The 12,070-nt window shown below is 36.0% G+C and overlaps 1 protein-coding gene across 2 annotated transcripts; it reads right to left on the bottom strand.

The window, feature by feature from the left end:
• Positions 1 to 2,610: 2,610 nt before the first annotated feature.
• LOC121739016 (THO complex subunit 1) lies at positions 2,611 to 11,780 on the bottom strand. Of its 2 annotated transcripts, XR_006037379.1 has the most exons (11): positions 11,547 to 11,780; positions 10,789 to 11,463; positions 10,307 to 10,566; positions 8,065 to 8,237; positions 7,684 to 7,813; positions 6,999 to 7,084; positions 6,590 to 6,738; positions 6,166 to 6,255; positions 5,176 to 5,250; positions 3,553 to 4,277; positions 2,611 to 3,485 (listed from the first exon to the last, which is right to left on the bottom strand). XR_006037379.1 is itself a non-coding variant. In XM_042131321.1 (10 exons), the coding sequence occupies exons 1-10, from the start codon at positions 11,589 to 11,591 to the stop codon at positions 3,969 to 3,971; spliced, it is 1,992 nt and encodes a 663-aa protein (XP_041987255.1). In that variant the 5' UTR covers positions 11,592 to 11,780; the 3' UTR covers positions 2,611 to 3,968. The 2 variants fall into 2 exon arrangements, 1 of the variants encoding a protein (XP_041987255.1); XM_042131321.1 differs by having other exon boundaries at positions 2,611 to 4,277.
• Between the last annotated feature and the right edge of the window lie 290 nt (positions 11,781 to 12,070).

Here is a 12,070-nt window from a genome sequence, read left to right as displayed (position 1 = left end):
GTTGTTTGGTCCGCGAGCAAACTTCTAAATACAGCGGCCGCAAACTTTATCTCGTAGAAATAGTAGTTAATTTCGTCTGTACGGGCGGTAGGACAAAGTTTGTAGGCAATAAGTTCTGTTTTAGGCACGGCTGAGTCAACCACTATGAGGAAATGCGAGCAAGTTATAATTTCAGTCGGCCGACATTGTTTAATGGTTTTATAAATCTGTAACATACGCATTTCCTCCAAATCGGTACCAATATTTCCATCCTACTTTAATGTTAGTAACAGCTTATGAATATAAATTAGCACTAGCAGTTGCATATTTACAGTTGAAAGTACTATTGGCTAGCATCTAGGCAACCGCGCGCCCCTGTACCCTCGCCCCTAGACATGCGCCTAGTTTGCCTTTCTGATAATCCGCTACTGAGCACTAGAACATAATATCTAGTAATATAGTGCAACGTTTTGTTACTAAAAAAATTAAGAGTAGGAAAACCTTTCTGAACAACGTTTCAATATTTAAGTAATAAATTTTCCAAATATTGTTTTTAAATAATTTCACGAGAGTAAACCAGTAATCTTTTCCATGCAGAAAAATCTGTGTTTTTTAATCACCACAATATTTCAGTTACCAAAAGCCATCAATAGGTGGCAGCACTACTGATAATATGCTTTCATAATTCAAGATTATTCAGTAAAATATTTATTCTATCTTGGTGTTTCCACGAAAGACATCCTTATGTCCTTAACATAAGGGTCCTATTAGAAGCTAAAAAAGTTTGAAAATACTTCTAATTTTAGGAGTTTACCAAACAAGTTCTAATTATATCTGGACTGGCACGTTAACGAACTCGGTAGGCGGGGCCGGTGGGCGGGGCCACGGAAGCGCGGATCGTTGGAACTTACTCATCTAGAAAACATATTTATTTTTTAAAAGCTTTTATTTAACTTGCTCTGTATGTATGTAAGTATGTATGTTCGGGTGAAATTTTGGAACTCAATGAAGTAGTTAGATTTATTAAACCGATCGAGCTGAAATTTTGCATGCACGTTTAGTTTGGATGACAAATGACAATGCATGATATTATACATCACTCTAAATCCAATATGGCCGACCATCCAAGATGGTGAAATAGTTATATATTTTTTCTATACAGTTCTACAATAATATGGATATTAAAAGAAAGGGCTTTTTGAGAGTAACTCGAAAACGAATGTAATCTAATCATACTACATCCAATACAGTGTGTAACAAAAATAAGTGATAATACTTTAGGGTGTGTACGTGTTCCTTGTATAGAGTTCACTGTGAAAGTAGCAGCGCTGAAAGACCAAAAAAATTTTTCACTTTTGTATGGGGAAACTCGTGACACTCGGGCCCTTGCCCATACAAAAGTGAAAAAAAAATTTCGTCTTTCAGCGCTGCTACTTTCACAGTGAACTCTCTACAAGGAACACGTACACACCCTAAAGTATTATCACTTATTTTTGTTACACATTGTATATAGCGGCTCATATATAGCATACATAGAGGTACCTAGTTATTTGTAATGCACTTTTGCAATATGGGTATCAAATGAAAGGGCTCATTGAGAGTACCTCGGAAACGAATGTAATGTCATTCTACATCCAATATGGCGTCTCATTCAAGATAGGGGAATATAGTTATTTTTAATGCACTTCTGCAATATGGGTATCAAACAAAAACTAAAAAGACTCATTGAGAGTAAATTGAAAAATCATGTCGTGTCCTGTCGTGTCGTGTCTTGTTATGTCAAGTCAAAACCAGCCGGGCATAAGAAAATGCCTGGTTGAATCCGGCCATTTTTGTTAAGTGATATTTAATTTTTGAGTCGTAAAATTAAGTAAGTACGATTTCTTAGGCCGGTATAAATAGTCAGTACTCAAGATGCAACTCGGTTTCAAGACACGGTTCAGGCTCCGTGATTGGTTGGCTGTCAAAATTTGGACCAATTATAGAGCCGAACCGCGTCTTGAGACCGACATGCATCTTGAGTATAGGCTTTAAAGACTTGAATTAAGTTAATCAGATTTTGACAAAATCTTGAAACAAAACAAACTACAATCAAGCAGACTTAAGAAATCTAGTCAGAGATTTAACTAAAAAACAATTTGCATTATAATAAAAGCTTAACACTCTGTTGTCGCGAGACTTAACAATCTGTCAATATTTAATTATTTTAATAAAATAAAAAAAATCCTATAGTATCAGTTTACTCAGTTAAATTGGCACTTACTAGTTTATTATTTACAAATCACGCGACAAGCTTTTATTTTCATGCAAATTGTATAATATATTGAGGTTATAACTTAATAGTTAGAATTTTTAAGGGGAAATTTATTTTCTTATTTTTAGAGTAAGTATATTTAAAAAAAATTATTAAGTATTAACTATTTCAAGTTCATAGATTAATATAAATAATATTTATTTATATTGCTGAGCTTGCCTGGAAAGGATTCAGGCATTATTTTATCATCATTTTATATACCCATATAAAATTAGACCTGACTCCGTTCGACGCTAGTTTAAGATTGATAGATATTTTTGCGCCTAAGCCTTAGAATAAGGTGTAAAGGTGGGTATTGAATATAATAAAAACGTATATTACTTATTTACCTGTTTATTATGTTAAATCCCCTTATAATTAGCCATGCTTTAACGATCAAGGTCCTTATTTTATAAAAAATATTCGTAGGATTTGCACGGTCGGTGTCTTGACTTATCCACTCATTTCATGCTTGGACATAATTGACAATTAGTCTCAGACTTATCAATTGTCTCATAATACAAAACAAAAGAATCAGTTTACACAATGTCTTACAAAATCTTTATAAAGGACGCGCAACGTGAAATAAAATTAACATACATTTGTACAAAAAAAAAAAACCATGAGATGTCATCCTATTGTTATCAATATTTTTTGAGGAGGCATCTACTGCCCAACCTTAACTTTCAACCAAACAAAAGGGGCGCCAAATTTTTTCAGCACTATCAGCATCATGGGCGCCGAAGAAAGGGCGCTGGTAGTGTTAAAACCGGCCCTAACCAAAGTGACTAACAGAAAACGTACGCGTGTGTTCCGAAATATAACCCAGCATACTACTTAGTGCTCATGAATCGGATGCTAATATACTGGCGTGCCATTAGTGAGACTAGTGTGAAGTATTAGGCTTCAGTCTCGAAATAAGCGGGCAGCGGGGCGTGAGTGGCGGCGGCGCGTTCTAATGTATAGATTTATATGGGTAAGCCGTCTAGTACGCCGCGCGCCACTGTTTTCGAGGCCTGTCCATATAAATCTATTCATTGGAACTCGCCAGCTCCCGCCCCGCTGTCCGCTGATTTCGAGACTGAAGGCTTAAAATGACATCCACAACAAAGTCGTATACGTCAAAGCACTGGCGTATATTTCGGAACAAATCAACAGTCTCCGATTCTAAACGTCACGAGTACTGGGTAGTATACTGCTTATAATTCGGAACCTACCCTTACAGTCTCCGAATCTAAACGTCACGAGTACTGGGTAGTATACTGCTTATAATTCGGAACCTACCCTTACCTCAAAAAGGAGGATGGGCAAAATGTACCTGCGACCAATAACGCTGAGACGTATGTCGTTTGAAAGCTTTTTTTTGTGACTAGCATTAATTGTTATTATGGGGGCCCAGCCTCATATCGCTGTAGGAAAAAAGTTATAGCTAGCTAACTTTTACATCTGGAATAAACGTTTTTTCATTGATTTCTTTTAGCTATATTTTTTCCCACAATGATATGAGGCTGGCTCCCATAATAACAAATGATAGCCAAGAAAAGAGCTTTATAACGAGATACCTCTGACGACTGACAGTTATTGGTGGTGGGTACACTTCCCACACATTTTTGCCCGTCCTCCTTTATGGGTTACATAAGTCAACCGGAAGTTAATCTTATGTTAGGCCCCTTGCGCTATTATTTTCAATACTACGTCATTGAGCGTTCTTTAAAGCTTCACAGGCATCCACCATTTTTAATCCTTCCATAATATACAGAAGATTCTCAACAGACGCATCCTCATCATCATCAAACCATAACTGCAGCATGTTCTTAGCTCTGGCAGCATCGGTCGCGTTTTCAGATTCGAAGAACTGAATTTCGTCCGGCTTGAAACCTAACTTGGCGGCGAGCTTCTTCCAGTCCGCTAACTTGGCGGTGAGGGTGTCAAGTTGTGTTGGCGTTATCATTGTCACTCGTGATCGCGACTCTTTATCTTCATCTTCCGCTGTAGAATCTGGCACCTGTAAATATAAATTTACATCATTTTAAGGATTGCGAAATTTTTGAATATCTCAGCTAAAAAAATAGATTTTTCTTAACACTAATCAAAAGAGATAAAAGTTAGATGATATAATACTGAATATATAATATTATATTCAGTTGAATAATAATGCTGCCTTTACGCGATTACAATAAAGCCAGGAAGTAACGATTTATACAGTTAATTTATATTATACTAGCTGTTGCCCGCGACTTCGTCCGCGTGGACTCCAGTTTATAGCGCGCGATGTCAACAAAATTGGCGTCAAAAGCTTTTATAAAAAAAAACCCTGGTACCTACCCCTTAAATCAAAACAGCTGTGCAGTGTGCACATAATATTTCATTTTTTAAAATTAAACTTTACATTTTATGCCAAATTTTTAAGCTTATTTAGCCCCCCAATTACACAACTTTGCCCATAAACTATTTATCATTGATAGGTTTAAACTTTAAGGTTACGTCACTGCATAGATAAAGTACTGATTTATTAAATAACTTAAAAAAGACAACAATCGAAAAATATCCAAAATCAAGTGTAAGATAATTCATAATACCACTACACCTCTTATAGAAAGACTTTTGGGCAAGCATTAGCGCGATGTAGGAGACGCACGGCGCCATCTAGTATGAATTTTTGGAACTAACTTAATTTGAACAAATTTACGCATTTTCACCCCCTTAGAACGCTTTTTTCCAGTAAAAAAGTAGCCTATGTCCTTTCTCAGGCTTTAGACTATCTGTTTACAAAATTTCATTACAATCGGTTCGGTAGTTTTGGCGTGAAAGCGAGACAGACAGACAGACAGAGATACTTTCGCATTTATAATATTAAGTATAGATGTATGTAAATTATAGTAAAACAATTATTATTAGCTCACCTGATCTATGTCATTCTCTTCTTTGATAAGATCCGCCTCCATCTGTTCCTCAGTAATTTCTTCTTCGGCCGGCTCCTGAAATTGTAAACTTAACTTAGAACAAACTTTGCTTTAGGAATGCATTTAATTTTAAGAATAATTGGCCAAGTGAGAGTCGGACTCGGGCACGGAGGGTTCCGTACCATTTAAGAGCAAAATTAGGCAAAAAAAATGTACTTAATATGGGATTGATATTAAATATTTAAATATAAATATTTATTTTGCTTTTAGTATTTGTTGTTATAGCGGCAACAGAAATACATAATTCGTCAAAATTTCAACTATCTAGCTATCACCGTTCTTGAGATACAGCCTGGACACAGACAGACGGACAGACAGACATCAAAGTCTTAGTAATAGGGTCCCGTTTTTACCCTTTGGGTACGGAACCCTGAAAAAGATGACAGGCAATTTCTTTCAATGGCAGGCAAAAAAAAAAGTCCCGAGAAAGATATGATGGTTTTTATACTGGAGAACTACGAATAATAAAAACTAAGGAAAAGTAACTCCGTCAAAAAACATGCTCCACAATACTTGTCAAAAAAGTGTACCTTAGGTACACATTTCAATACATTTGCAATATTTAGGTGACCTTGAGCGGTACTAGGCTGACGTTACATGACAGATCAAAAGGAACCAAATTTTAAACGGTAATAGTATGGGAGTTACGATTCCTTAGTTTTTATTATTCGTAGCTGGAGAACGACATGCTTACGACAAGTTAATTTTGGATGAACGAAGTCGCAGACAACATGTAGGGTCTGTTTCTTGACAGGGATTTATCTATTCAACAACATTTTTTAATGGTTAATATTTTGGAGTTTATTCCTTTTATTTCCTCTCCGTCCTTTTATTCATCAAGCGCCATACGGTTACCGGTGACCGAGACACAATAGAAATTCTATTGTCTCATTTTTCCACGATCGAAGGGTTAAATAATATTATTCTGACCTGCTTGACCTTATCGGTGTTGTTAGTGTTGGCGTCGCCATTGGTGACGGCGGCGGCGCTGGCGGCCATGTCGCGAGATATACGCTTCACCTGAAACATGCAACATGGAATATACACTTAATTTTAGCATAATATAATGATTAGGTTTTTTTGTCAAAGAAGATCTTTAAAGATATTTGACCTGTATGTATGTGGCTATGGATGTTCATCTGTTCTCTCATAATAATTACTAAACTAGTTATTATAATTAGACATAATACAAGAGTGATATAAATTATAAGGTATCGTTGGTTATAAAATTATGATTCATGTACTACGGTACGGTATGTAAAGCTAGTTTCCAAATACATACATATTCAAAATAATATATTTTTACGCAGTCAGGTTACAATTTTTAAACTCACTATTAGTAACTTTTACATACCATATCATCCAAGTAGTCCGTCAACCGTCCAATCGGATTGTTGGTGTGCACGAAGAAGTGGGGGGAGCGGCGTGCGAGCAGGCGGAGAGCGCGCCAGCCCCACCCCCCGCAAGATGTACGCGAGTCTCCGCCCCCTACCATGTAGCTCTCTATAATGTAAAATAATAGCAATTTTTTTAAGCTCATGAATCATAGTATACGTCATTAAAAAAACCGTGCGCGGTAAGTAGCTAGGGAACGGTACAGTTGCGATCGACTTCTAACTAGTTTCTATTAAAATTATTGTATTTTAGGTTTTTAGATAATGATGTGTGAGTTTAATATTAACGCGTTGGGACAAACTCTATTCTATTTAAGCATGATGTTTTAAGTGTTTTATGTTTAATAAAAAATATTTGCGCGATCATACCCAAGGTCGGCATAAAGTCCCTCTCTTTGGTGCGGCAGGCAGCCAAGTTGTCAGGACATAAGTTCCACAGCTTCGTCAGTTCATTGCTGGAAAAACAAAATATTATTATATCTAGCTATCTATCCATATTATATCCCTTGGTCACGACATCACGCGTAAATGGCTGGACCGATTTTGCTGAAATTTGGTATGGAGATACTTTGAGTCTCGGGAAAGGACAAGGGATACCTTTCGTCCCGGAAAATGTACCGTTCCCGCACAATTAACTTTTATGATCTATTTTGCTTTTTGGCATGGAGATACTAATTTGAATCTCGGGACAAGGGAATGCTTTTTGTCTCGGAAAAATGTGTGATTCCCACACAATATACTTTTATGATTTACACGTAAACAATTCAATCCATGTACGGGAACAACTATAAACAAAAGTCCACGCGGACAAAGTCGCTAGCAATAGCTAGTTTTTATTATTATAATTCTTCAGCAAAGTAAAAGATTTTAGTAACAGGCTCATCTGAATACCGCTGATAGCCAGTGTATTTTTCATATATTTTACTCTTATTAGTTATTGACATGAATATTCTAATAAATAATATTCTAAAATAAAAAAAAAATAAAAACAGTAACACCAAAACTTTGCAGTTAATTTAATTGTGACTAAAGTAATAACTAAAAAAATACATACTTTCCCATGAAATCTTTATCTTGTGCTTTGTATTCTTTTATGATGTCTCCAACAGGTCTGCGTCTCTTCTTAGCTCGTCTGACCTCGTCAGTGGATTCTGTCTGTACTGGCGGCTTCGGTTTTTGGAACTCTGAAATAGAGTTTAGAGAGAAATGGATTTTAAATATCTAGCTTAAATAAGGAATTATTGTTTAGTAAAAAGACGAACATAATATAACATCCTCTTTTCTGTAAGTCGGTAATGGTCAAAAATATGACTTTACTAGATGTTGCCCACAACTTAGTATTGTCAAAATTCGTTTTGTTATCGCGCGGCGAAAAAGTACATTTTTGCGGAAAAAAAATAATAGACAATTTCATATTTTTAAACTTATTACAGACCTGGGCATCCATCATTTTTCCAGCTGTTCCAATGTTCTTCCCTCTTGAGTATACTCTTGACACACTCGGCAAACCTCTTGCCATCCATTGGTGTTTCTCCCAGCAACTTGTATACAAGTGATGTTGTCTCCTTCACCCAATCCAACTGATCAGATTTGAGCTCTTGAGTCTCCCTTAAGAAAACAAAATTGAGGTTATGACAACATAGCAAGTAAATGACAATAACTTTGTATTGTTTGTAAGTAAGGACTCCCACTCATAACTGAAAATTCGCATCGCATCGCAAATATGTGCGACAAAATTCATAATAAAATTGGCATCACAATGCGATGCAAATTCGCAATTTTGTGTGGGAGCCCTAAAAATAAATTACATTGTGAGATATAAAGGGTGATAAAGCTCTGCAGTACACTGCTAAGTATTCTGAATTTTACTTTGCTGTGAAATTTGATCAGACATGTTGACAATGTTTGATCATGTTACATAGTGGATATGAGAAAATTACACTATCATGTTTTTTGCTTATATGAATGATTATCATTATTCAATTCTTTGTGTTTCTGTTGCTACAATTTGATAATTTTATGATTAAGGGGGCGACTAACCCAAAATTGACGATTTTATTTGAAAACAAGGCCCGAATTCTTTCAATTTTCTAAACATAGATACTATTTACTAATTTTATTTCCAAGAATTTGATCTGAGCGAAAACACGATATCTTAAAATTTTCTCGAAAAAAAAATCATGAATTTTTCATTATAATATTTTCACGAATTTTTCATATTACATTGACATAAGCGTGCATTAAACTAAGTTAATAGTTGATGTATATACAATTCTATCATTGAGATACTTAGAGCTTGTCCAGATGAGGCGTTTTACGAGCGAGTAAGCGACTCGCGCGTTTTACGTACGTACCCGAGATACTACATAATATTATGGCGCGTCCAGATGCCTAAGCTTGCAATGAGCGGAACTATCGACTCGCCCGTAAAACGCGGGAGTCCAGATACTTGGGTGCCATACTTTCATTGCAGCGTCCAGTACTATACGCAAATCGACGTATTTGATTGGAGCGTGATAACTTCGAACCTATGTTTGTAGCGTAAAAACGCGCGTAAGACACCGTATCTGGATGCAATAGAAATTGAAACGCGCGTATACACTTCGCGCGTAAAACGCCTCACCTACACAGGCACTAACCTGGCGGTTTTTAAAAATGTTGTATATTTATGGAGTTATCAAGAAAAAACTAACTTGGCGATGATTCTGCGTCGACCTTTTTCACCTGGCATATGAAAGACAGACCGTGTGAATATGAGAAGGATGATGTTTGATTTTTTGGGTTAGTCACCCTCTTAAGAATATTATATAGCCGCTAGGGCCCGCCCCGGCTTCGCACATTGATTTTAAATATATTTTTTCAATCTTTATTTCTTACTCAATCCTTATGTTAAGCAGAACATAAAAATGGTTTACACTAAACGAAATGAATTAATGAAGCACTATAATATTATCCCATCAATGAAGCGGCACCCGGCTGTCGCATAACTATTATATTATAAATCTATTGTGTCTGCGATTCCCATGATCGAGGTAATAATAATTAATATTTACGTGGACTCTCCGGGCGAGCACACCCGCGCGGCGCGCCTTGACGACGCCCAATTCGCAACGTGCAGCAGAAATCGTAATATTTTATTTTCGGCATAACATTAAAACCAAATGTCCAATTTTAATCATTCAAAGACCAAATATTATCTACATTAACTGTACTTAGTAATGAAATAATTTATTTTGATAAGAATTAATGCCATGAGTAAAATAAAGGCATTTAAATGTAGTCCAAAAACATTTCAAGATTTTTTAATAAAAAAATGGTTATTGTGCCTCACTCAACATAGGTATAGTGTGTCGCGGACTTTTTTGTAGATATTTAAAAGATCTACAATTACTTAGAACACTTTATGGTTCTATCTTTTATAGTTTAGCAGCGTACGCGAAAAAAGTAACATTTCTGGTTGATTTTTTACACCTCGCATCCGAAAATCCCAAATATCTTACGGAACCCTATTTTTTTCCAAAATAAAATTTAGCCTATGTTCAGCAGAATTAATGTAGGATTCCAATGGTAAAAGAATCTTTCAAATCGGTCCAGTAGTTTCGGAGCCTATTCAAGACAAACAAACAATCAAATCTTTCCTCTTTATAATAGTAGTGTAGATTTAAAATTAGACTTACATTTTGAACTTAACAGTAGAAGTTAAGTATTGGAAGAGTATAAGAAACTGAATTAAAACACATCTTCTAAAGTTGGAATCAGAGAGTTGGAGTTCTAGAAGTTTCTGGTTTGTGAGGAATTTAGCAAAGTAGTGCTGTTCTTTACTCTCTGTCATTTCCACATCAGTGCCAACTGGTTTCAGTCGGTTAAGCTTTGACTTTTGCAGTTCAACAGCTTCTAGTTTGTAGGATGAAAATGCTGATAATACACTGCCGGAGTGCTGAAAAATGAGGTTAGTTTTTAAAAGAAAAAGTTACATTAAGAACAATGTAACAAAATAAGGTTGAAAAATTGCTGCTTGTTATAAAAAAAAATACCTATTTATATAACCTGTAAGACAAGCAAATAAACTTTATTGAAATACTAAAGACTAATGTTATTTTAGAAAAATTAAAAATACATAGTCACACCATCAGGAAATTTAATATTGGTCTCTACTCACTGCCACAAACGTCTTCCACTGTATTTTACTGTAACAATTATTTGGGTTGCGGAAAAAATCCTGTAGACTCCAAAACCTACAATACAGGTTGTAATCAATGGCAATCTTCTTATCTTCAGTTATAACTAAATCCTCATCTAAAGCATCTTTCAAAGTGCTCGAGCTATCTCCACCAAATTCAGTAACATTTTCCAAGTTGAATTCGGAGACAATATTAAGGCCAGAACGTTCCGAGAACGGAAAAAACTTGGCGAGGAACAACAGGATGCGTCCACAAAACACAGTATTCTGAGATCGCGAAAGACGCCTCAGTAAGTCATTGCACATTCTTAAGAGGTTATTCTTGCAAGCACCAAAGAACAGCTCTTCTCTCCAAACGTTAACTCCTTTTTCCACATATGTAAAGAGTTTCTCGCACTTATTCAGGGTAAGCGCATCGAATATGTCTCCAAGTAGAACGACAGGCATAGTCGGAGTTACTAGATGGTGTCTACAACATTCTATGCAAAACTGTATGTAGTTTTCTAGGGTGTCTGGTTCCTCGACCAACAGGTCTAGAAGTTTATCCCGAAAGGCTTGATCCATCGCAGCTTTGCGATCTCCATCGTTGACATTTCTCGAGTACGAGTCCAGAAAATCGACATCGTTTGACCCGAGTGCTTTTGATAAAGCATTCTGTAAAAGAAAGGCTACAGTTGAAAAATGTTGCATAACATACCTTGGCATGCATTATTCGTTTGTAAAAACTGAAACTATACCTTAAAGTTTACTCGTAACTCGTCGAATCCTAAACTATCTTCCATTTTACTCAAAGGAAGCTTTCGTTTACAAAATAGGTTAACTTTTGAATTAATTTAAAAAGTTTCTACACAGAATAACTTAGTTAAAGTAGGTACCACGGGTTGTTTTACATAAAAAACGGATAAATTAGGGCATTATCGGCAGTAAAATTTAGTTTTTTGCCAATTTCGGCATCACCAAATGCATGGCGTCGTAATCGGTAATCATATCGTAATTCGTAAACTAATCAATGTCACTTTGACATTTTTTTTTCATAATATGGCGCTCGGCTTTGTAGAGTGCGTTTCATCCAGAGACATGATACTTAAAACTAGACTGTGCACTGTGGCGCAAAAAACGGTCCGAGTGAGAGGGCCCCCGGTGGTAGTGTGTCTCTTTCTAATGTGGTGACCATGAACAAACAGCAAAATATGAGACTACTTAACTATATAAATTCAGGTATTCTGATATCCATCCTACCTAACTACAGGTATGTACCTAA

This window comes from Aricia agestis, chromosome Z (genome assembly GCF_905147365.1).
Source record: "Aricia agestis chromosome Z, ilAriAges1.1, whole genome shotgun sequence".
In the NCBI taxonomy this organism is placed as follows: Eukaryota; Metazoa; Arthropoda; class Insecta; order Lepidoptera; family Lycaenidae; genus Aricia; species Aricia agestis.
Note: the sequence above shows the minus strand (reverse complement) of the source record. Positions and strands in the feature narration are given on the sequence as shown.

Bases quoted from the DNA above. Each gene is read 5' to 3' on its own strand.
- LOC121739016 (XM_042131321.1), bottom strand. From the start codon at position 11,591: ATGGAAGATAGTTTAGGATTCGACGAGTTACGAGTAAACTTTAAG. The intron at 8,238-10,306 runs GTAAGTCTAATT...TGTTTTCTTAAG, and splicing joins TCTACTGTTAAGTTCAAAAT to GGAGACTCAAGAGCTCAAAT. The intron at 6,739-6,998 runs GTATGATCGCGC...TTTACATTATAG, and splicing joins GGACTTTATGCCGACCTTGG to AGAGCTACATGGTAGGGGGC.